General features: G+C 56.1%; 1 protein-coding gene across 6 annotated transcripts in view; it reads left to right on the top strand.

Moving 5' to 3' along the window:
- Window positions 1-1,564: 1,564 nt before the first annotated feature.
- The window catches only part of COL16A1 (collagen type XVI alpha 1 chain), a 65,987-nt gene continuing 42,688 nt past the window's right edge, over window positions 1,565-24,863 (top strand). For 4 of the 6 annotated variants that reach the window (XM_047793013.1, XM_047793012.1, XM_047793011.1 and 1 more), the window contains exons 1-18: window positions 12,749-12,987; window positions 14,561-14,667; window positions 16,582-16,656; window positions 16,769-16,886; window positions 17,768-17,891; window positions 18,197-18,463; window positions 19,041-19,121; window positions 19,294-19,419; window positions 20,174-20,227; window positions 20,517-20,543; window positions 21,092-21,127; window positions 22,180-22,206; window positions 23,304-23,366; window positions 23,639-23,680; window positions 23,809-23,853; window positions 23,949-23,984; window positions 24,351-24,413; window positions 24,787-24,831. In XM_047793013.1, coding sequence (XP_047648969.1) covers window positions 14,595-14,667; window positions 16,582-16,656; window positions 16,769-16,886; window positions 17,768-17,891; window positions 18,197-18,463; window positions 19,041-19,121; window positions 19,294-19,419; window positions 20,174-20,227; window positions 20,517-20,543; window positions 21,092-21,127; window positions 22,180-22,206; window positions 23,304-23,366; window positions 23,639-23,680; window positions 23,809-23,853; window positions 23,949-23,984; window positions 24,351-24,413; window positions 24,787-24,831 — 1,302 coding nt within the window. In that variant the 5' untranslated portion in view covers window positions 12,749-12,987; window positions 14,561-14,594. Of the gene's footprint in view, window positions 1,700-5,675; window positions 5,777-5,867; window positions 5,961-12,743; window positions 12,988-14,560; window positions 14,668-16,581; window positions 16,657-16,768; window positions 16,887-17,767; window positions 17,892-18,196; window positions 18,464-19,040; window positions 19,122-19,293; window positions 19,420-20,173; window positions 20,228-20,516; window positions 20,544-21,091; window positions 21,128-22,179; window positions 22,207-23,303; window positions 23,367-23,638; window positions 23,681-23,808; window positions 23,854-23,948; window positions 23,985-24,350; window positions 24,414-24,786; window positions 24,832-24,863 lie in introns of those variants that run through there. The other 2 variants (XM_047793010.1, XM_047793014.1) reach the window with 2 other exon arrangements.

Genomic DNA, 24,863 nt, shown 5'->3' with positions numbered 1-24,863 from the left:
TCCTGCGGGAGCTCAGAGAAGGGGTTCCTGACTCCTGCCCAAGAAGGAGAGCAGCCAGATGGAGTCCTGAAGACAGCAAGGAAAAGGGAACGGCCGGTATGAAGGCCGAGAGCCAAGGGGTGTTTGAGGAACTGAAAATTGCCTTGTGAGAATAGCTAGGACTCAGGAGGTGGGGCTGGGTGATAAAGAGCCTCCTGAGTCCCAAGCCAAGGTTTAGAGTTCATTTTGACCAGGAGAAGCCACTGGAAGCTTTTTTTTTTTTTTTTTTTGTCTTTTTAGGGCCACGCCCGAGACATATGAAAGTTCCCAGGCTAGGGGTGTTACCAGAGCTGTAGCTGCCGGCCTACGCCACAGCCACAGGAACGCCGGATCCTTAACCCACTGAGCGAGGCCAGGGATAGGACTTGCATCCTCATGGACACTAGTTGGGTTCATGACCGCTGAGCCATGATTGGGAACTCCCACCACTGAAAGCTTTGAGTCAAGGAAGTGACATGAGCAGATCTCTGGTTTAGAAACACTTAGTTTGCTAGTAGTAGAAAAGTGGATAGAGAGAGGGTAAAATTGAAGGCAGGGAAAGCAATTGGCAGGAGTTGCAGGAATCCAGGCAAAGGAGAGAGGCTTCCTGGACCCTTGGGCAGTGGTGGTGATGGGCAGAAGATAATATCCATAGATAATGAGGAAGAAGGGATGGGACTTGGGGGGAAGATCTTCAAATGACTACGGGAGGGGGCGAATCCCTGAGATGGAGCAGAGCAGGATGGTTGTGTGAGGGTGCCAGGAAGGAAGAACATCCGGGGAGAGGAAGGAAGAATTAGGGGTACAATGGGCGCCACCCCCCACCCCATCTCTGCATCCCGCGATTCCCCAACTTCCCACTAGATGGAGGACTGGTGCTGGGAGACCGGTCCGCCTCCCATCCTCTGCCCCTCAACCCCCGGTGGGATGGGCCTCCACTTGCGCCTCTCCAAACCCCGCATCGCTGAAGTCGCCAGAAGGGCGCATGTATTGGGGGCCAGCAGTTGCCCCCACCCTCCAGGAATATGCCCTCAGTCTCTAGGGCACCCAGCAGTAGGGGCAACAGGCCAAAGACCTCTGCCCCAAGTGCCCCCGTGCCCGGCTTTGTGCCCGCGTATACAGGGGTGCTTGCATGCTCGGGGCTGCCTCCACCGCTTCAGCCTCCAAGACAGCCTGGCTTCCACAGACAGATACGTCCTCAGCTTTAGAGGCCTCCCCGTCAATGGCGCCATTGTTACTCCCTGACGCTCTCTTCCCCGACCCCGCGCTGGCGGAGGAGGCTCCCGTTCCCCTCGCTTCTGTCCCGGCCGCCAGAAGAGGGGGCCAGCTCCAGCCCCAGGCTATTAGAGGCCAGGGATCCAGGCCTCTCTGGACCCTGGGGCCAGCATACAAGGTTGGCTCTGGGCGGAGCCAGATAGGAGGCGGGGCCTAGGGTGGAGTCAGGGAAAGGCCCTCGGGTGGTGGGTGTGGCCCAAGGCGAGCTAGGGGCGTGGCCGATGGGGGTGGGGTGGGGATTTCCCGAACCCGGTCGCATCCTCCCCTCACCCTCCGCACAGCCCTCCAGCCGCTCCATCCTCCGCCCCAGCCGCTGAGGTCGCCCGGGAGCCCCGCCCGCTCTGGCCCTCAGTCCAATAGCCAGACAGACCGACCGTCGGGAGGCTCCAGGCCCCACTTAACAAAGGTCTTTTCTCGGGAGGCCGCGCCCAGCTCCCTGGAACTGCCAGGCTTAGAGGAGCGGGAGGAGGAAGGCGGGCGTGGGGGATGGGGAGGGAATGCATTTATTGGGCCTGCACCTCCACCCCACCCCCCCACCCCCCGCGATCCCAAGGATGTCCGTTCTTTTCTGGATAGACAGCTGGAGGTTCTGGGGCTCAAGCCCCGAACTGGAGGAGCGGGTCAGGCGCCTGCACCGCCACGAGGCCGGCGTTTCTTCCCCTCTGCGCTCAGGCCTGGAGCAGTCTCTAAAAATAGACCGAGGCGCGGGAACCTGCCTATCCCGGAGGGGGTCTGGGAGGCCTGAGTCACCCTGGCGGGAGGGCCTCCCCCGCTACCCCCCATCTCGGGAGCCGAGGACGCCTTGACGCCCGGCCGGGCATCGCTCCGATCCTGTTGGCGGGACTCTGCGCTCTTGGCGGTGCCTTGTCCCCACTCCCAGGCCCGGGGAGCAGTCCAGGCGATGGCGGCCCAGGCCGGGTGAGCGGTAGCCGTCACAGCCGGGAAGGATTAGGAGGTTCTGGTCCTGATTTATTTCGTTGTTTTTGTGCGTCTGGCGGCAGCCCCCCCCAATCCCCCGCCCGCGGGCGGGACGGTCACTGCTACACCTGCCCTTCTTCTCCCACCCAGGCCCATGGAGATGTTCTAGGCTTCTGGGTGGGGACCTGGGCTCAGAGCAGGAAAACTCCCTAATTTAGATCTTAGAGGTTTCAGAGTTAGCACCCCCAACAGAAAACAGTTCCAGAGAGAGGAAGAGGCCTATTATGACACAGCAGATTGCGCTGTAACAACCCTGGATTCAAATCACAGCTCTGATTCTTAGCAAGCCACTTCTTAGGGTCTGTTTCCTTACTGTAAAGTGCTCAAGTTGAGGAAGACAACTGTTCACCTGTAAAATGGGAGTAATGATAGATAGGATTGTCCTGATGAATAAAATTATTTTTTGATTTTTCTCTTTTCTTTGGCTGCTACCCATGGCATGTGGAAGTTCTCAGACTAGGGATCGACCTACACCACAGCTGGGGCAACCACTGTGTCAGGCCAGGGATCAAACCAGGACCCAGCCACTGCAGTTGGACTCTTAACCTACTGCACCACAGCAGGAATTCCTAAAATTCTTTTTTATTTTTATTTCATTTCATTTTTGAGGGGTCTTTTTGTCTTTTTAGGGCTGCATCCATGGCATATGGAGGTTCCCAGGCTAGGGGTCTAATCAGAGCTGTTGCCGCCAGCCTACGCCAGAGCCACAGCAATGCCAGATCCGAGCCATATCTGTGAACTACACCACAGCTCACGGCAATGCCAGATCCTTAACCCACAGAGCGAGGCCAGGGATTGAACCCACAACCTCATGGTTCCTAGTCGGATTCGTTTCTGCTGCACCAAGACAGGAACTCCATTAAAAAATTTTTTTGAAAAGAAGCAATGGAGTTCTCATTGTGGTTCAGTGGGTTAAGAACCTGACATAGCATCTGTGAGGATGTGAGTTCAGTCCCTGGCCTTGCTCAGTGGGTTAAGGATTGGGTGTTACCACAAGCTGCAGCATGGGTCCCAGATACGACTCAGATTTGGTGTTGCTATGGCTGTGGCATAGGCCTGCAGCTGCAGCTCCTATTCGACCCCTAGCCTGGGAACTTCCATATACTGCAGGTGCGGCAGTAAAAAGAAAACATTTAAAAAATAAAAATAAAAAACAGCAGTGACATGTTGGTTGTTAAATATGGGTTCAGTCCTGCTCAGCAAGTTAGTTATCATCTCTGGCACCTATTTTTCTCCTTTTCTGGATGTACTGAGGAGGATTAATGGGTGTGGTGTGCTTAGCTCTCTGCCTGGAAGGGTTCAAGCTAAGCTGGTTGGGGCCTGGTCACAGGGGCGCTTGGGTGAATGTAGAACACCTGGGCCAAAGTGGGGGAAATGGGGGTCATCCTGGCTTGGCATGGGTCTGGCTCACCTGTTCCCCTTTCTGAGGAGGGGGCATGTTTGGGTCATTACGGGTTTAAGAGCCTCTCCCCTGGGGAATGGAAGGGGCTCAAGAGTCCTTACGATCAGCTTTTTTAGTGTCAGCAAAGGGCAGGGGTCCTCCTAAAGCCAAGCAATGCATTAAAGCTGATGCTGACCCTGACCCCGAGCCTGAAACCAGGTCCCCCAGTCCCAGGCTCTTTCTTCCCACCTTCCAACCACCTCTCCTCATTCTTCCAAACACCAGTGTCAAGTCTTTTCTGAATGATCCAGTTGCTTTGTTATTTATGCCACTTCATGGGGAAAAACATGTCTGATATCTGTTGGAAATATCATTGACCTTTCAAAGCTACAGGAAATCAGCTATATTGTAAATAGGAAGGAGGTGGAGGACTGTGAGAGATGAACATGGGTGTGAGGTGCTGGGCAAGAGTCCCTGGTGAGGAGTTCCCTTTGTGGCTTGGCAGGTTAAGAACTGACCGGTATACATGAGAATGCATGTTCAATCCCTGGCCTTGCTCAGTGGGTTAAGGATCTGGCGTTGCCGAAAGCTGCAGTGTAGGTCGAAGATGTGATTCCAATCTGGTGTTGCTATGGCTGTGGCATAGGCTGGCAGCTGCAGCTCCAATTCAGCCCCTAGTCTAGGAACTTCCATATGCTGTGGGTGCAGCTGTGAAAAACGAAAAAAAATGAAAAGAGTCCCTGGTGAATTAGTAGCCCTCCCCCAAAATAATACTGTTAATAATGGACGTTTTTGAGCTTTTACTATGGGCTTGGCTTAGTTTCATGCATTATCTCATTTAATCCTCCCGACAGTTCCATGTGGTTAGGTGTTATCATTATTGCCCCATTTGGAATGGAAACTAAGGGCTCAGAGAGGTAAAAGAATTTGCCTGAGAGAACAAAGCCAGGAAGCAGCAGAGCCAGCATCAAACCATCTCTGAGCTTAGATTTTGTCCTCTGCCTTGATGAACAAGTTGGCTTTTCACCCTGAATTTTCCCTTGCCTTACCCACTCCCTCAGCCTTCCTTCCTAGCTAGGTCGTCAGGCCTCTGCAGCCCAGCCCCGGGCACTATTGGGAGGAGGTGGGGCTGGGTAGCAGCCAAAGTTTCTCTCCACCCAGAGATTCCAGGATTCAAAGAATTTATGAGTGCAACTGTCTGAGGCTCTTGCATGCAAAGACAGAATCTGGGAGTCCCTGGGTGCTCCTCTCCTCACCATGTCTCACCCAGGAGACTCCTTAGCTTGCCTTCCACAGAAGGCATTTTGTCCTTGGAAGGAGCTGGGCCCCTCTTCCATTCCCGCAACAAGCATTTATAAAGTGCCTCGTCTCTTGTCATAGGCTCTAGGGATGAAAGTGTAGCAAAAGCAGCTCTTTCTATGGCTTACAGTCTAGCAGGGCACAAAGACGCTAAAACAAATCAAAGGTTGATAATTGGGAGTTCTCAGTGGTAACGAACCTGACTAGTATCCATGAAGATGTGGGTTTGATCCCAGGCCCCACTTAGTGGCTTAAGGATCCTGTGTTGCTGTGAGCTGCGGTATAGGTTGCAGACTCAGCTCAGATCTGGTGTTGCTGTGCTGTGGTGTAGGCTGGCAGCTGCAGCCCTGATTTGACCCCTGGCCTGGGAACTTCCATATGCTGCTGATGCATCTTGAAAAAAAAAAGGTCGATAATTTGATAATTGATTATCCCCCCCCGCCCCCCCCCCCCGCCCCCTGCTTCCTCCAGTTTCTGCTCAGCTCTGCCCCTCCTGGGAGACAGTTCCTAGTTGCTTTCCCCAGCCCCTACTGGGAAGAAGGCAAAGTGAAGATAGTCTCAAAGCCTAACATGGGAGGGGCTGATGGGGAGGGAAGGCAGCCAGCAGATTGTGTTTGTTGTGGTTGTAAGATGGCACTCTCGCAGCATTATGTGTAGGTATGGAATAGCTGGCGTCTACTGAATTCTGGGAACTGTGCTCAGCACTCGATATGTGTCATCTCAGGTAACCCTCACAGCATCTTTGTGAGCTGTGGTCAATTCCATTTACCAACAAGGAATCTGAAGCCACTCCAAGAGGTGAAGGGAGCTGCCAAAAGTCACACAGTAAGTGTCAGGAGTAGGGTTTGAACCCAATTATTCTAGAGCTGGAGCCCTGACCCTTAACTACTATGTTGAGTTCTTGTTTGACTTTCAGGTGAAGAAAATAAGACCCAGAGAGGCCTAGGGATTGGCTAAAGGTCACACAGCACAGGACTGTGAGTTGGTTGGCAGCCAAAAGGATGCTTGGGTAAGAGTATACAAACTACCGCACCAGGACCTTGGGAGGCCAACTCTTGCTGCCAGAGGGGTTACTGGGGATGGGGCCCAGCCTGGAGGAAGGCTGGGGGCCAGGTCTCTCTGCGGATCCTTAGTGCTGCCTGGGCTCCACCCTCACCCCTGTGCTATGGGGCAAAGGACCCTTGGGATGCCTTGGCAGATGTGGGCTACACTGTCCCACTGTCCCTCCTTGTTTGCTTATGAGATGTCATCTCTGTGTCCTGCTCTGTGCAGGCCTGGGGAGGTGGCTGGTAGACAGGAGAAAAGCAAGTTTTAGTCCTCTGCTTAGTCCTTCACCTCCTGGGAGCTTCCAGTCTGTCTGGGAAGGGGACTGTTACACTGGCGAGCGTTTACGGCATATTTACTAGGTGCCAGCACCCTGAGAGGGCCCTTCCTTTTGCCATTCTCTCCTTCAATCCTCTCCGCCAACCCTAGGTGACAAATAATGGCCGTTATTTCTGCCTTTCCGGGGAAGAGGTTATGTGATACTACCAAGTTATAGAACCAGGATTTGAACCCAGGCACAGGCAATCTAACATTCTGCTCCATGGCAGGGGTTCTCAACTGTGGTCCCTAGGCCAGTGATCCCAGCATCACCTGGGAACTTATTTGAAAAGCAAACTCGACTGAATCAGGGGGTGAGGCCTGACAATCTATGTTTAATAAGTTCTCCAAGCTCCAGAACTTCTGCTCTTGCACCTAGGGGAGGAAGGGGGCTGATTGGGGGGGGGGGGGATGGGTGGGTGGTGGGGGTAGGGCTGCAGGTGACCTGACTAAGGTCATGGGCCCAGGAGTCAGGCAAAGCCGAGTTCAAATCTCTGTTCTACCACTGCCCAGCCCCATGACCTTGAGACTTCAATCATGAATCCTAGCTTTTCTGTCCTGTAAAGTGGAGGTGATAGCAGTGCCTCACCTCCTAGAGTTGTTGGCTGGGTTCAATGAGTAGCTCCCATTTGACAGATTAAAAAAATGGTGGCTCAAAGAGGGAAAGGGACTAGTCCAGGACCCTTTGGTGTGGGCTCCTTCCCAGAGAGGACTCTGCTGTGTGGGTCTGTCCCCAGATGACCAGTTCACCTCCAACACCATCCTTGCCGGCAGTGTAACCTTGAGCTGATTGCTCACGTTCTCTCTGCCTGCCTCCTCAGGCTTAGAATGGGGATCATAACACTGCCCGGGCCTCCTGCCGCTGCTGTGAGGCTGAAATGAGTTTCTCCGCGCATGGTGCCGGCCAGCACTTCAAAAGGACTCAATAAATGTTAGCTGCGTTATTACAGGCAGAGGCGGGATCAAACCCTGGTGTCTTCTAACCGTCCCCACCCCTGGTCAGAGCAGGATTAAGAGTTTAAAGGAAGTCAGAGAGCGTGGGAATTCTGAGGAGCGGAGTCTTCCTCCGGGGGAGAGCATTTCAGACCTGATAATTCCGTGTGGCGGGCCACTCTCCTTGTGCATTGTGGAATGTCTAGCATCACCCCTGACCTCCAGCCTCTAGAGGCTAGGAAGTAGCCCCCTCCCCACGTTGCAATAACCAATGTCCCCAGACATGGCTGAATGTGTCTTGGGGAGTAAAATTGCCCCAACTGAGAACTACTGAGGTAGAAGAATCAGGCAAGATGGTTTTAGGTGCTTGACCACATCAGGTGGGTTAACAAGGGATCCTACGGTTTACTTCAGGGTATAGTTGGCAGGGTGGGTAGAGGTTGGATTGGAATCCAGGGGTCTTGTGCTTGTCACCTCTCCACAGTTCCTTCGGAACAGGTGGGCAGAGCCCAGCGACCACCAAGCTGGGGCCCAGGGCGCGTGGAGTGTTCCCCCTTCCTCCCCCAGTGTCTACCTGCCTGGCCCTTGCCATGTCCACAGTGATGCCCATCAGAGTCTGGGCTTACCTTTCCAGAAGCTCCAGGGTGGCCAAGCCGAACAGGCGCCTGGTGCCATGTGCTGCTGAACTAAGACACCCTTGTTGGGCATCTAAGAATGCTGCCAGGACAAAGCTGCCAGGGCTGGGGGTGTCAGAGTGGAGCTCGCCATGGCCCTGCAGGGGAGCGGGCATCAGCGGGGGGGAACACCTGCCTGCTGGTTGGGACCATAAAGCTGCCACCGGAAGTGAAAGATGGGCCCCCCTGCTGCAGGGGTGCAGATAGCTGTGGAGATGTGGTGGCAAGGAGAGGGAGGCAGGGAGGATGGGAGAGTCAGAGAGTCAGAGATACAGAGATACAGAGCCAGAAACAGAGACACAGGCAGAGAGACAGAGCGAAAGAGAGGAGAGACAGGGTGAAGAGAAGCGGAGAACACGGAAGCTCGGAGACAAAGAGAGGCAGGAGATAAGGAGAGAAAGATGCAGAAAATGTGAGAAACAGACCAGACACACACACACACACACACACTGTCTCTTTCTCAGACACACGCACACACACACATGCAGAGTTAGAGACACAGATCTAAAAATAGAAGGAAACAGGAGAGTCAGAAACAGAGACGAGATGAGAGAGAGCTAGAGAGGGGGCTGGAGTCGTAGGGAAGAAAGAGCTAGAGAATGAGACGCAGAGAAAAGAGGCCAGATTCCGTGAGGGAGGCGAGCCAGTCACAAGAGACCGGCCAGAGACACCCAGGGGATCCGAGGAGGCAGAAGGAGACCTAGGTCCTCTGACCTTAGGCTCCCCTCTGTGACCCAGAAGCCGGGCGCCTGTGTGTGTCCCACATGCATATTCATGTCTGTGCTCGTGTGTCACTCCTCCTGACTGTGTCTGTGTGCCCAGACAGTGCTCGTGTGCATGCATCTGCTGATTCACCCCTGGGTGCCCGTGGGTGCCAGGCTCCGCTACAGAGCAGTGGGGACCGTGGACAAGCCCCCTCATGAAGAAGCTGGCTTATTAGCAGAGAGTACACAAAAATACCAGGGCTGTGCAGAGATTTAAAGCAGAGTCACGTGCTAGAGACCCACTCAGGGCTCCTTCAGCTCTGGCGGTCAAGGAAGGCCACCAAGGAGGTGACCTATGACGGGAGACTTGGATGTCAAGGAGCCAGCCTAGCCTTTGCTCAGCTTTGCCGGCCTAGCACAGGTCAGGTGTGCGATCAATCTTCCCTCCTTCCTTCCTGAGGGAAGACTTGGCACAAAAGCCCCGAGGGGAAAGCCAACGTGGTGAATTAAGGGCTGAGAAAGGAGAGCACAGGGCCACAGCTTCTGGGGTGAGGTGGCTGGACAGGAAGGCGGAGGCTGGATCATGAAGGACTTGGTAAGACCGAGGGAAAGACGGTGGGGTTTCTTCTCCGTGAAGTGGAAACGGGAAGATTGAAGGAAGAGAGCGAAACCACAGGTTTGGAAAGGTCTTGCTGGCTGCTGAGTGGGAAGTGGGGGGTGGGGAGACTCCTGCAACAGCCCAGACTGAAGAGGACAGTGGCTTCAGCTTAACTGGGGAGAAGTGGGTGGATGCGGGCTGTGTTTTGGGCATAGAATCAACAGAAGAGTGGGGATGGCGGTGGGGAGCGGGGCAAAGGAGGGAGCCAAGAATGACTCCTGTTTTTTTTTTTTTTTTTTTTTGCCTGAGCATCTGAGTGAGTTATGGTGGTGTTTACCAGAAAGAAGAAGACAGGGAAATGCAGATCTGTGGGGCAGCACTGGTTTGGCTAGTGCGATATGCCCGTGTGTGCACCTGTGCACACCTGTGTGCACAAAGGCCGGGGCCCAGGTGTGCACGTGTACATGTGGGGATTCGGACCACCTCTGCTTGGCTGTGTGGGGGCTCCTGGGACCACCTCCCCCAGCCCCAGGTGCTGCCCCTGCCAGATGGGGATTCCCCCGTGGCCAGCTGGAACAAAGGGGCGGGCGGGCCCTTGGCACTACTGACATCTGGGCACACAACCCCAGGCCCAGGAGGCCTGGGAGCCCCGCCTGGCAGCGGCAGGCAGGCTCCAGGGCAGCTGGTGGCGATTAGCAGCGTTGATTACCTCGTGGCGATGCCATCTGGGGTGAGGGCACTGAGCCCAGCCCCACGGGATACCCTGCTTGCTGGCATGCAGGACTTTCTGGGGCTGGATGCATGTTAATGTGTCAGCATCGCTGCATGCACAAAGATGGATATGCATTGGTGTATGCATGTCTGAGTGGGCGTTTCTGTGGGAGCCGAGTCTGTGGGGCCACCTCTGACTGTGTGTGTGCTATAGGTCTGCATGTTTCTCTGTATATGTGGATAATTATGCCTCTGGGGACCTATGTGCGTTTTTCCATGTGTATGTTTGTGCACATGTCAGTGTGCACATGCGTGTGTCTGTGTGTGTATCCAAGTACATGCAGTGCCGTATGCATGCATTCTGAGAATTATGCACTCCTGTTTGAGTACGTCCAAGGATGTATTTCTATGGCTTCCTCTGTGTTCACACATGTGTCTCTGTGTGTCTGTGTATGTGGAGGAGGATTGTGTATGCAGGTGTCTGTGTGAACATAAGTGTCCACACATGCATGTGGAGTCGACACACATATGTGAGCAAACATATCTAACCACATGCTTCTGGATGGGCACACATATGCGTCAGGGTTCCGAGGAAGGGACATAGGCACATTGCTAGATGGTCTATATCCAGGCATGGGGTGCGCCCTAGGCTTGGCTGTCCTTGTGAGCACCCTTGGGTGCTTGTCGGAAGGTATCTGGACTCCCTCTTCTCAGGTCCCTCCAGCTCTGGCTGCTCTGGGTCCAGCCATCCCCTCCAGTCTGGGAGGGTCTGAATGGGGGAAGGGTAAGAGTTACCCAGGATGGTACAGGGGTTAAGAGCATGTCCTATGGGTCAGGCTGGCAGGCGTGGTGGCTCCTGCCCCATGACCCACTAACCATGGTATCTTGGGCAAATTGGGATGTTCCGATGCTCCAGTTTTCCCCATCTGTAAAATGGGGATAAGCCCCACCTCCTGGGGCTGTTGTGAGGGTGAAAGGAGCTAGCCCATGTGAAGTTCTTAGCACAGAGCCTAACCTGTGGGTGTTGTCTATTCACTCCCAAGTGCCCACCACTTTGGTAGCACTCTATGGGTGGGCGGAGCCTGTGCCTACCCACCCTCAGGCCAAAGCTCCCAGAAAGCTCCGCCCCTCCATTTCCCGCCTGCTGAGCTCAGCACTTCCCAGGCCCCACCACCGTCATAGCCACATCTGGGCTGGCTCCTTGCAGGGACCACAGTGGCTCGTCTCTGTGGCCGTGGTTGGGGTTTCCGCTGACTCAGTGCCTCTGGCTCTGGAGGCGAGAAATCCCAGGCCTGCACCCCCCTCCCCCATCCGGGTTAAATGGGGTCAAGTGCTCTGAGTTCCACCACGCTGCTTCTCCAGGAAGCCCCTCTAGCACCAATCTGGGCACTCCAGTTGCTCCCCAACACCCGTTCCTACTATTCATGGGCCTCCTGAATCGACTTCTCTGTAGTTCCTCATTCTTGGGACCCAGGAATTTGTTTGCTGCCTCCAGGGTAGATCCCTGCGAGGGTCACTTGATCACCCCCCTGTCTCTGTACAGAACTGGGCACATTACCTGCTCCCTTTTCCACTGAAGTCCCGTCTCTCATCCAGCTTCAATTCCTCTCACTTCCTTGGATCCCGATTATAAAGCAAGCCCTCTCTACGACTGGCGTAGAAACTGAGTCCCGGGAGTTCCCGTCACGGCGCAGCAGAAATGAATCTAAGAACCATGAGGTTGAGGGCTCCATCCCTGGCCTTGCTCAGTGGGTTAAGGATTCAGCGTTGCTGTGAGCTATGGTGTAGGTCACAGACATGGCTCGGATCTGGTGTTGCTGTGGCTGTGGTGTAGGGCAGCAGCTGTAGCTCTGCTTAGACCCCTAGCCTGGGAACCTCCATGTGCTACAGGTGCGGCCCTGAAAAAAAAGAAAAAAGAAACAATCCTAGTCCTACCCCTCTCACCTCATCCTCACCTCCTTCCAGAGTTCACAGGAATGAGAATAACTGTCGAGCTCCTTCTCTGTGCCCTTCGTAAGCACTTTTACCGGTCTTACCTTGTTTCCTGATCACGACAACCTCTAAGGTATATACCATCTTCCAAATGAGAAAGTGGAGTCATAGTTAAATAGCAAGTTCAAAACCACAAAGCTAGAGCAGAGGACAGGGATTTGAGCCCTTCTAACCTCATGGAATAAGGAAGACTAAGGGGACCTGCTGGGTTCTACTTGTCTGGAAATGAAGCCAAGCCAGAACAGAAGGGGTTAATTTACACACACACACACACACACACACACACACACACACTCTCTCTCTCTCTCTCTCTCTCACACACTCACACACACACACCCCAACTTCTGGAGGGCCACCCTTCCCCTAGTTCAGACGGTCAGAGTCAGACTAACTGGGACTCTTAGGCTGAGAAACTGGAAAAAGCTGACCAAGGAAGCTTGGGCACAGCCACGTCATGGATACCGTGCGACTGGGAAGGAGGGTCTCCATCCCCCCTCCCTCCAACCCCCCCAGCCTTCTGGAGGCCCAGCCTGAGAAGGGGAAGGGGGTGGCATAGGGGAGGCCCTTCAAGATCCAGGCACGGCTCTTAAAGGGCCGGACTCCCCGCCCACCAGCTGCCGCCAGAGCCCCCTTGCAGGGCAGCTCTGGGCACGTAGGGTCCCGCCTTGCTCGCTCACCTGGCAGGAGGTGGGAGGGGCCGGCCCGGGAGCGCAGCCAGGCCAGGAGCAGGGCCATGCGTCCCGCCGCCTCTGCCACCGCTGGAGCCCCCTCCCGGCCCTCCCTCCCGCCTCTTGCCTGGCGGGCGGGTCCAGCTGTGTTCCATTAGCCGCCCTGGCAAGTCCCCAGCCCCCTGGACCGCCCCCTTTTTCCCCGCTCGGAGTGGCCGGCAGTCCCGGCAGACGCGGCGAGGAGCTGCATTCAGCCCCCAAAGCTCGGGGCCTGGAAAACTGGGGCCCCGAGGCCGGCCAGAAGTGATCGAGGACCTCCCAGCGGGCCTGAGAAACCCATTGGCTGCGCTGGGCTGCCTGGATTACTCAGTGAGGTGGGGGATCCCCAGCCACGGTAAGTGGGGCTTGAGGGGGTTGCCTCTGGGCTCTGGGCTGAAGGGCCCCATCTGGCCCTGACTTGCTGTGTGACCTGGGGCAAGAAGCATCCCCTCTCTGGACCTCAGTCCTCTTCTCTAGAGCGGGATGAGCTCTAACTCCGTTTCAGCTCTGACTCTCCCTGCCCCCGTCTGTGCCTTTGCACTGGGACAGATCATCTCCTTGGAAACTTCTCTCCTTCTATCCCTGTAGTCTTTTGCTCTGGTGGGGGCTAGGGGACTGGAGGCCAGAGGTCAGGAGCAGGAAGGGGACCCGAGCACATCAATGTTCACGCATTCACATGCCTCTCACTGGTTGGCAGCCTGTCCATCGACTGTCAGGAGAGGGAGGCCAGGATAGAGTTTGAGAGATGGGATGTGCACACCAGGAGAAAGGGAGGTGAATAGCCAGAGGGGAACTGTTCTGTCCCGGGAAGAAGGAAATTGGGGTCCTATCTGCAAATATATTGAGATGAGTGGTCCCTCCTGCTCTCGGTTTCCATGCAGAACTGAAGGAGGGGGACCAGAATTCCTTTACAGCTGGAAGGAATGAGATCAGACTTGCATAAGAACTTCCCGACAGGAAGGCTTATAGGAGGGGTAGTCACAGACTGGCTGTGTGCACGTGTGTTATGTGCAAGCTGGTGTGTCTGGGTGTACCATGAGCATGGGTCTCTGCAAGCATGCATGCAGGTAGGATGGTATGCACACACTGGCACAAATGTGTCTGTGTGTACGTGTCTGTGTATCTATGTGTGTCATGCCGACACACATGTGATTGTGCGCAAACGCGAGCTGCCTGTCTCTGGGGAAGCCGGATGATGTATGGCTCTGTTGGACGCTTGCTGAGCCCGCATTGATTTATCTGGGCCCATCCATCAGGGTTTAATAAAACTAAAAGACGAGCATCCATCAGCTGGGGAGGCTGGCAACAAGGTCCCAAGCTGGGTGACCTGATCTCCTGCCCACTGTACCATGAGGGAAGCTTCCTTGGCCCCCACACAACCCTGTGATGCCTGCCAGGAGGCTCAGCGCAGTCGTCAGTCCCTGACCTTGTGGGTGCCAGACAGGGCCGCATGGCTGAGCTGGGTGCAGCTAGCCAGGCACTAGGCTAGCATATACTGCTACAGCGCGTGGGATGAGAAAATACTGAAATATTTCCAAGGGTCTTGACAAATAGCCTCTGCCTTAAGCCTCCTCATTATCCCAAGTGAACTGGCCTTCTAAGACCCTCTAGATCTCTCCCCAATCGAGCAACTATCCACTGGCACAGCCAGATGCCGCCTGGACCTGGTTTCATTGCTCTAGCCAGCATCCCGGTCTGGCTATTCTGTGTCTGTGCCATACCGGCGGTTAAATATTTTGAATATCACCCCGGCCCAAATCCTAGCCCATGGCCTGTGGTTGGGCCTCTGAGAGGGACTGACGCCTGGCCAGACCTTCTCCCACCCCAATACCAGGGCTGGGCCCCATGGGCTGGCTGCTGCTTGTCCACGTGTGTACTCGTGCTCTGTAAGCCCAGGAATCCACCTTTCTGCTTTTGATGGTTTTCAGGTGCTGGGGCTGTGGCTGACTCTTCTGGACCAGGATGTGGGCATCTTGGACTCCTGGCTTGTGGCTGCTCAGTCTCTGCATCACCTGCAGCCATGGGGCAGGGACAGGTGAGATGACACGGGAGGATCAGAGTGCCATAGGCCTGCCACTGGCTCCCTGAGGTTCAGGGTCCATGCACACATGTGACCATGGGTCCGGGTCATGTGGGCATTTAATAGGCAAGTCCTGGGGCTTGGCTCAGGGTGGCCTGAGGTGTTTGTAGACATGAACTAGAGTGAGGTGAGCTCAAGAGTGTATGTGTTTCTATCTACATGTTGGTGTGGCTCTGGGCCACTCTACATCGCAGAGTCGCTCTGTGCATCTGTACCTACTCCTGTGTCTCTGTGTGTGAGAAGAACCCCCCTCCCCAACACATAAACCCATCCCGTGCCCCAAGTGCCGGCGAGGCCAGCGTGGAGGTGAGGAGCCGGCAATGAGCTCTCCCTACTGAGGAAGCTGCATCACTGAACAGGCCAGGCCTCTCCAGTCCTTCCCATGGTGGAGAATCCATCCTCCAGCCCACGTGCTCCTCCTCCTCCACAGCGATCTTGGATAAAGGGCCCGCCTTCAGGCCCAGACGCTGGATGGGGCAGAGGGTGCAGCTTTCCAGGGCCCAAAGCCAGAGGAAGTTGACCGGGCAACTTGCCCTGCCCTGCTGGGTGCCCTCTAGCTGCATAACTGAGCAGAAATAGAACTCCTAGAACCCCCAGTCCAGCCAAAGGAGGCAGAAAAACCAAGATGCAGATGCTCGAGGTGGGGACATGTGACTACCTGTGGGCTGTGTGTGTACACATGTGTTTTTGCATGTTTGCATGTGTGCCTTACTCTCCTCTCCCTCACCGGATCCCTTGGGGGTTGGGGTAGAAAATTTCAACATCTGTAAGGAATTTGGGCCCATGGCCAAGGGGTGAGTCACCCATCGCTGCTGCCGATGCTAAAGACAGTGATAATTTTTCTGGCCAGACCTGGAGGAGGAAGATTCCAGTGGGGTCACTGGGCCTAGGGATCCAGGATGCCTTCTTCTAGCCAGGCATCCAGGGGGCCCATCGCCCAACTTCTAGGAGCTGTAATCACCGTCTTATCCCAGCTACCCCATCTGCATTGATGAGAAGGCCTTTTTGATTCTGGCCTCTATGTTGTAGCACCTCTCCCAGTACTTCTGCTCAGTCAGCCCTAGCAAAGAGGCAGGCCCATGGCTGCCTACCTGTCCCTTCAAGGTTTTGGAGACCTGAATTAAGCTATCCCCTTCTCCAGGACCCTTTATCCCCTTCATATACCCCATTTGGAGTCCCATGGCTTTGGTGGTTCCCTTGAGCTTGTGGTCCACTCAGGCCCTCAGTCTCTTCTTAATGTTTCACAACGTGGTTATCCAGGTGAAAAGTCAATCTGTTGACTCAGACTTGCGTCTGGCCTGCTTGTCTGTTTTGGCTGCGAGAAGCAGAACCCCACCCCTTGATGAGAGCATGTGTACCAGAGGCATGTGGCATTGCCAGTGGCATGGGCATCTACAGCTCCCACATGTGCAGACACGCACACGTGCTTGCATATAGCACAGGGTGCATGGACCCAATGCTTCCTTGCCCCTGAAGTTCTCCTCTGTCCCCGACTTGTAGATACAGAGCTCCCCACCCCATATGAGCTGTAGGGATGCCCAGAGTTTCTTACATTCCCTCACTAGCCTGGCCCCTGCTAGGGGGTCTTGGGGAGACACGGGTTCTAGGATTTCTGGTCCTGCTCTGCTATGAACTCACTTAGTAGCCTTGGGCCAGGCCTGTCTGCCCATCTGTGTACTGGGGGGCCTCCTGGCTCTCAGGATAGCCGGGGTCCAAAGGCAAAAGGTGAAAGCAGCCCCAGGGCAGAGCCTGGCTAAAGATGCAGAGTGGGGAACATACACTTACGCCATCCTGGGTTCCCCAAGAGCCTGGCTGTGCGGCTGCCTCAGCCTGAGCCCCCCGGATGCCCCACTGCCAATTCTCTTCCAGGGGAGCGGTGCCCACCTTCACAGCAGGAAGGACTCAAGTTGGAGCACAGAAGTGACTTATCCACCAACGTGACAGGTGAGTGCTCATCTCATCCTGTCGCCCCCACCCCACCCACCCATCTTCCTGGAGTGGCCTTTCCCAGACTCACCTGTCCTGCTGAGCTCTTCATCTGGTGTCTCCCTCAAAGGCTTCAATCTCATCCACCGACTCAGCCTCATGAAGACATCTGCCATAAAGAAGATCCGAAACCCCAAGGGACCTCTCATCCTGCGCCTGGGGGCCACCTCAGTCACCCAGCCCACTCGGTAAAGGCCCTGTTGTGACCGCTGGGGATCAAGGCTGACTTCAGTCACGCTCCCCAGCAACTCGGGACATGGGACCTAAGCTTGGGGGCACCTGAGAGTCTTTTTAGCCCACTTCTTGCCAGGAGTCAGCCTGGCCTCCACCCCTGGGCCTTGCAGGGTGGGCAGAGAGGAGGGGGCTGGCAGGCCCACCCTCTGTCCTTTCGCCATCTCTGGCTAACAGTGGGTGGAGGACAGATCTGCACCCTATGGTCACCGTGAGAACCCCAGGATAGAGGTGGGGACCTGCAAGTGTAGTGTGTGTGTGTGTGTGTGTGTGTGTGTGTGTGTGCATGTGCACTCACGTGACCACATGTGTGAGGTCTAAACTCTCACAAGTCCCTGGATGGTCTGGCCCCTGCTTACCTCTCCAGCCTCGTCTTCTAAAATGTTCGTCTTTCTTTCCTGCTGCTCTAATCATGCTGAACCCTTTCATCTTTTTTCAGTGTCTCTTCTCCTACCCCAGGCCCAGTTATTCTCCCCAAGGCATCCTGGATTCCTTGGAAGCACTTACCGCGATCATAATGAAATAGTGAAACGGCCATTCTGGGGATTCTTTGTTTACAGCCTTACCACCCCCTGCCCCCCATTAGACTTGAAGGCTCCCTGAGGACAGACCCCTTCTTTGTGTTTTCACCACTTATGCCCGGCAGCGAGACCCTTGCCTGGCACACAGTAGGCCTGTAGTAAATGTCTGTAGAGTGAATGAACATGGGTCCGTGTGCGTGTGTGTCAGGGTGGAAGTGTGTGCCTGTGTGTGTCTCATGTAAGTCCTGCGGGCCCAGGCTGGGCAGCAGGTAGTCTTTCACCTGAGCCTCAGGGCACCCTCCCTGCTCTACCCCCAGACGTGTATTCCCACGGGGCCTACCTGGTGAGTTTGCCCTGGTGCTGACGCTACTGCTGAAGAAACACACCCATCAGAACACGTGGTATTTGTTTCAAGTGACCGATGGAGATGGGTACCCGCAGGTGAGCCCAATCCCCGCCCACCCCCATTGCTCTTGGAGCACCCAGCAGTACCAGTGCCAGCCTGGCTTTGGTGCCAGCTTATGATTTCTGGGGCCTCCCTGCTCCATTCTGGTGCCCACCCTTAAGGCCACCCCCCCACACCTGTCCCATTCTCTCAGGATGTCTTGCCTTCTTGACCCCAACCAGCCTTCTTCCCTTTCTGGGCCTCAGTGTCCCCTCCTGTGAAACGAGCTTGAGGGCCCTTTGCCATGCTGTTGCTCAGGCGCTCTGACACTCTGTCCTGTGCCTTTCCCAATTCCGCACAGATTTCCCTGGAAGTCAACAGCCAAGAGCGGAGCCTGGAGCTCCGGGCTCGGGGCCAAGACGGCGACTTTGTGTCCTGCATCTTCTTGGTGCCCCAGCTCTTTGACCTGCGTTGGCACAAGCTGGTGCTGAGCGTGGCCGAACGGGTGGCCTCCGTGCATGTGGACTGTACATCAGCCTCCTCCCGGCCCCTGGGGCCCCGGCGGCCCATTAGGCCTGTGGGTCATGTCTTTCTGGGCTTGGATGCTGAGCAGGGCAAACCTGTCTCGGTGAGTGCAGGGTCGGGCTTGGACTCTGGGAACCTGGGTGAACTCCCTGGAACCTATGTCTGACGAGATCCTCCGCTCGCTCAGAATCTGCTCACGGTTCTGCCATTGACCTGCAGATGCAGCCAGAAGATTCAAAGTCTTTCATGAGCTGGTCCCTACAAATTTCTGCAGCATCATTTCCATTCCATCTCTCCTCACAGCTTTGCTCTGGTGGAGTCCGTCCCGACCATTCATTTCACTTAGTGCCTTCACACCTCCAGCCTTTGCCTATGCTGTTGCCTCCACCCGAGTGCTTTTCCTTGCTTACCTACCTGATGAATAGCTTCTGGTCCTCAAGGCCCAGTGCCTCTTCCCCTCTTGCTCTGGGCCAAAGAGACATGGCTCCCTTGTCTCCCTCTTCCTTGCATGTTTAGTTGTGTTTTTCTTTTTGTAGCAGCTCTGTTCTTGATGGTCTCCCAGGCCAGACCGGAAATCCTCTGAGGGCAAACCTTGGGATGGAACCATTTTCATGTCTCACTGGGGACCAGGACACAGAGCTATTTGCTAAAATGAAATGACACTTGCGTGTCCTTTGCAGTTTGACCTTCAGCAGGCACACATCTATTGTGACCCGGAGTTTGTACTGGAGGAGGGCTGCTGTGAGATTTCACCAGGAGGGGTGAGTGGCCTGGCCCCAGCATAGCAAGGAGGCTTTGCGGAGGCACTTCCCAGGGGGACAGTGTGCTGGAGGAGAGGGACCAGGAAGGGGATGCCTAGAGATCTTAGGATGAGTGGATGAAGGGGCACTCTGCTTTCTATACTAACGGCAACCCTTTCCCCACCCTGGGCAGTGTCCCCCAGAGACTTCCAAGGCCCGCCGGGACACCCAGAGCAATGAGCTCATTGAGATCAATCCACAGACTGAAGGCAAGGTCTACACCCGCTGCTTCTGCTTGGAGGAGCCTCAAAACAGCAAGGTGGGTGGGCAGGGCAGGCAGACATGGGCACAGGCTGGCGCAGGAGGGACTCCTCTTCCCCGGGGTAGTTGGTCATGTGCCCGGGGGAAGGGAGGGCACTGGAGGTCTTTCCTGTTTGTGTCCCACCCTCATCGGACTCAGAGAGGCAGAGACAGCCCACAGTATGCCCTGTGCCCGCCTGCCTACTGGCATTGAGAGGTGTGCCCATCTACCTCTGGTACTACCCAGACCCTCACTGGTGCTACCCCAGACCCTGCTGGTGAGAGAAGGACAAGGCTGGCACCCAAAGGCAGTTTCTCCAGGACAAGGATAACTGGGGTCAGAGGCCAGGCCACACTGCTTGCCTTGGGGCTCATTCATTTTCCTGGGCTAGGCTGGTTCATGCCCAGTACCATGGCCAGCTGCCCTGCCCACTGTCAGGTTCTTTAGGGGTGGTAGGGAAGCCTAGTTCCTCCCTTAGCCCTGCCCCCTGGCCGGGTAGCCTCCCTACCCACCGGGCGTCATGCCCAGCCTCTGGCTGCAGGAACACAGCATCCCATTGATTCATGGTCTTGTTTTCTCCGACATCACGTGGGTGGGGGGAAAAGGAGGGGGACCTGTGGGGGTGCCAGAGGCCTGAGCAGGCTCTTGATGCCCTGGGAGCTGCCAGATGTTGGGCTGAGGGGTACCTGAGGTCCATGCCCTGCCTGGGGGCCCCTTTCTAGGGTGGGCCCCAGAACTGCCCCCTCAAGATTTCCCCCTTCTGTCTGCCTAGGTGGATGCCCAGCTCACAGGAAGAATCAGCCAGAAGGCCGAAAGAGGAGCAAAGGTAGAGACAGTGGGTGGGCGGAGGAACCCCCAGTGTCCTCAGCCTGCCCTCCATGTCCTCCGTAAACCCCTCGAGTAAGAGACTCTCTGCCCACGCTCTGCCCGCACTCTTGGACAGAGCTGAGGACGTGTAGGTGCCAGTTCCGAGAAGGCGGGATGAATGGGGGCGAGGCTGATAATACCTGGCCCTGTCTGGGGTACCCGCTTCTGGGGTTCTTGGGTAGGGGTTTGGAAGCACAGCACTTGTCTTCCCCATCCCCGGCCCAGTCTCATGCCCTCCCTCTTCCCAGGCCCACCAGGACACGGCAGCCGATGAGGTAAGCCTCCCATCTAGACTGGCAAAAAGAGCTTGGTTGGTGAGGTGCCAGCATGAGCCCTTTGGGGCACTGGAGCCCAGACATGGGGGTGTGGGATGACCACACAGCTCCCAGCATTCCTTGGGGGCCTGATGCTGGGTCCTGCCTGTCTGCTGCTTCTCCTTAGGAGGGGGTTGTTTAGCCCTGGACACTCCTGCTGAGTTGGCAGGAAATGGCCACGGGCATCCCCGAGAGAGAGCCCAGAAACCTTGGCCGGGGACCCTGGATTCTGGGCCTTATTCTGCTCCAACATGCCGTGTGACCCAGGGCCCACTGCTACTCCTTTCTGGGCCTCAGTTTCCTCATCTGAGAAATGGCTCGCCTCTGGGCTGACGGGAATTGAGGGCTGAGGGCTGTTTGATCGGATTTCCATCTTTATGCTCCCTCACCTCTATCCAGGATTCTTGTGATGTTCTGTGTGCTTGGTGTGTGAATGGCGGGGGAACAGGGCCGAGAGGGCTGGTCCTGGGCTCTCAGACCTGACCTCCAGGCCCATTCTCCCCTTTCAGTGCCCACCCTGTGTCCATGGCGCCCGGGAGAGCAATGTGAGTGAAGAGCGGGTGTGCTGGGTGGGGTGGATGGGGGCTGGGAACGGGTGTTGCCTAGAAGTTGGCCTGGCAGCTTCCTGGTTCAGGACAAGGGGGTCTTTGTGCACTTTCGCACACTCTGCCTGCCCATCCCCCAGAGCTGGACCTGACCCTCACCCCCTTCCCTGCCAAGCCGGGGCCCCATGGAAGGAAGCCTCAGGCCCTGTGATCTGGGCAATGTTTTGGGATCCATGGCAGAATGAGGACGGGGTGGTGGCTGGCAGGGTCAGGGCCTTGGTTGCTAATCTCAGCTTGGCAGCCCCCATGAGGACTCAGACCTGCTCTCCTTGGGGGCGATTTCCCTTGTTATCTCAGAGGCAGAGAAGGGGAAGAGCCGGCTCAGGGTGACACAGCCCAGCACTGGCTCCCAAAACACCTGTTGGCTCAGGGCCTCCTTTCCTCTCCCTCTTCAGTTGGTCCTGGCCTATCCTCCCTCTGGGGGGCCAGAACGACAAGGGAAGGGGGCTCAGGGCAAGCCCAGCTGGTTCCTAACTGTGTCTCTTCCGTGGGCAGTATGAGTCACCACTTTCCCACAGCCTGACATTCTGAGTTGACATGCCACATTGATCTACAAAGGGTACAGCCCCCGCTCCTTTCAGCTCTAAGCCCCTGACCTTGGGGGACATCAGGAAGTATCCCCTCACTGCCCGCCCCTCTTTCCATCCAGTCTCCCACCAAATCCAGTGAAGCGGATGGTCCCCAGATGTGCAGGGGTTACCATGGCAACCGAGCAGCCATATTATCCTAGCAACGGTGGGGGGTGTGTTTGTGTGGAGCTAGCCAAAGTCAGGCAGGTTACAGAAGGCAGGTCAGACCCCTTTGTAAGTTTGACAGTTTTAGGATGTAAATCAGCATGCTAGTTGGCCTCAGAGGTAGAGCATGGGCTGGGATTCAGGCTGTTGGTCCAGCCACCATGCTGTGTGACCCTGGCTAAAATGCTCACCCTCTCTGGGCCCCTGGTTTCTTCTCCCTCCCTGAGTTGCTTAATCCTCTCTCCTCTGTCCCCTCAGGTCACAATTGGTCCCTCTGGCCCCAAGGTGAGTCCCAAGTGGAAAGCAAGACATACCTGCCCTCTTCAGTGGTGCTGGCCCATCTCCTAGCATGTGGCCCCTTGGCTGTGTGTGCATATCAGGGCCCCCCAAGCCCGCATATGTGTGGGGTCATTAGAGGGGTGTGCGTGTGTGTGTGTGTGTGGAAAGTAGAGGAGGTTGTGTGTATGTAAGGATGTGATGAACTGCCTTTTTCTGAGGTCCTGCTGTGTATCGGGGCCTGGGCCACTGCCCTGTGACCTTCCTGAATGGTCTCAGGCATCTCATGGGGTGGGTACTATCATTTTATTTCAGGAAAAACCAAGGCCCGGCTGTGCGCATGTGTGCGACTGGTGTGTCAGAATGATTGTAATTGCATGTGGCTACATGCATTTCTGGACACTTGTTTACGTGTGTGCAGCCCACTGGGATGTGGGGGGTGAACCCATATACCCGTGAGCCTGACAGGACCACAGAGCTTGTGGGTGATGGGGTAGGCAGCATACGTGCAAAATTGTGTGTGCCCATGAGTATACACTGGCATTCTTGGAGTCACCTTCGTGTGCCTGCTGAGTGGTACCGAGCACTTTACCTGCAGGGTCCCATTTCTTGCCCACCACAGCCCCTTGAGGTAGGTGCTGACATGAACCCCATTTTATTGATGAAGAAACTAAGGCACAGAGCAGTCACGTGACTTGCCCTGAGTCACGTGCTTGTAAGTGGTGGAGATAAGATTTGAACTCAGGCAGCCTGACACTCATCAGGATGGGTTTCTGCCGCTCCATGTGTGTGTTCATGCACATGTGCCCCTGCACTCCTGGGTGTGCTGAGTGTGAGCTAGCGTGCTCGGGTGAGGGTGTGGGGAAGAGATACCTTCTGCATGAGACCATAGATTAGCCAAATATAGCCTTTGGGGGTGGGAGGGACATGCGGATGACTGCGTATGGGATCCATATGCTGTGTGCATGGTGGGGGTTGGGGCAGGGCTGTGCTCATTTGCACACGCACGTGTGTGGATGTGTGGGGAAGACCAGATGGGCGAGAGCCTCCTTGAGGGTCCCATGTGCCCCCTGTGGTCCCAGCCCTTGTTTTGCTCTGATTCACAGGGAGGGAAAGGCGAGCCGGGCCCGCCTGGTCCATTAGGACCCAAGGGAGAGAAGGGAGCCCGGGTAAGTGCCATGGCCATGCCCACTGCCCACCTTCCTGGCTGTGTCCTGGGTTTGGGCTGGGATGGGAGCCCTCATCCCATCATCTCAACTGAAAACCTACAGCCTGGTCCATACAGAGGAGAGGGCCAGGGTCTTTCTAAGGCTCAGTGTGTAGAAACCTCTATTTTCTAGGGGCACCTGGGACTGTGGGATTCCTGGGCCCTTCGTCCTCCAAACAGATCTAGGGTGACTCCCCTAGGAGGTCCCCCTGATCCCTTGATCCCTATTTCTAGGGCAATGACTGTGTTCGAATCTCCCCGGACGCTCCACTTCGGGTAAGACCTCAGGGCCGGGGGGGGCTGCTTTAAGGCCAATGTGGAGTCAGCCCCTGGGGTTGGGGCTGTGCCCTCAGAGCCCAGGGGGTGACCCTGGGCCCTTCTCAACATCTCATCTCCCTGCTCAGTGCTCAGAAGGCCCGAAGGGAGAGAAGGGGGAGTCTGGAGCCTTGGTGAGTACGCGACCAGGGACAGGGGAGGGCAGCAGGGTCCTGGCCCAGCCTACCCTCACTTTCCTCACCCCTCCTTTGTCCCCTTCTTACCTCAGGGACCCTCCGGACTCCCGGGCTCCACAGGCCAGAAGGTAATGGTCCTGGACTTTGAGGGGTGGGTGCCGCGGAGGTCTGCGGACGCTATAGCCAGGAGGAGGGGGGCATCCAAAGTCTTCCTAGAGGATGTTGTCATTGCCAGTGCCCTCCAACCCTCTCAGCCACCCTGCCTTGTCCAAATCCCCACCAGCCCCAGAGGGAAAAGGGACAGACTCTCTGCGGGAATGGCCTGGCTGGTTTGGAAGTTCTTCCTGTTGTCTACCCTCTTGTAAAGCCATTTAATCTCTGGAGAGGCTGAGACCACAGGTCTGGGAAGCAGGTGTCCCTCCCCAGAGGGAGCTGCCCTGAAGCCTCCCAGCCCCATCCCTCAGCCCCAGTCACGTTGCCTCTTCCTTCTTCAGGGCCAGAAAGGCGAGAAGGGAGACGGAGGCATCCAGGGCTCGCCGGGAAAGCCAGGCCGAGATGTACGGTGCCTGGGACCCTCCTCGCCAGCCCCCACCTCCCTCAGCACGTGGTCTTGAGAGAGAGGCCAGAATAGAACCTTTGAGTCTTACACTACCCAACTCAGACATGAGACAGGCGACCCAGGGAGGGGAGGGCCGTGTCCCAGGAGGGGGCAGAAAAGGGCCTGAACCCGGGCCTCCTGACTCCCAGCCTAGGCGACCCTGACCTGTAGGCCTTGGGGTTGACATCTGATGACCTTGGGGCACTGGGCAGAGTCTGGCTTTGGGAGAGGGCGCTGAAGGCAGGCAGCTGGGAGTTTCCACGTCCCCAGGGGGGCTCCCGCCCGAGGGAGGTATCAGGTCATTCATTCTCACAGCCTTCCCCTGCCCACAGGGCCGGCCGGGAGAGATCTGTGTCATGGGGCCCAAAGGGCAGAAGGTGAGTTGTGGGTGTCTGAGGGGTGAAGGGTG

The sequence above is a fragment of the Phacochoerus africanus genome, chromosome 8 (genome assembly GCF_016906955.1).
Source record: "Phacochoerus africanus isolate WHEZ1 chromosome 8, ROS_Pafr_v1, whole genome shotgun sequence".
NCBI classification, from domain to species: domain Eukaryota; kingdom Metazoa; phylum Chordata; class Mammalia; order Artiodactyla; family Suidae; genus Phacochoerus; species Phacochoerus africanus.
The sequence above is the reverse complement of the archived record's forward strand: the minus strand, read 5'-3'. Positions and strand labels throughout refer to the sequence as shown.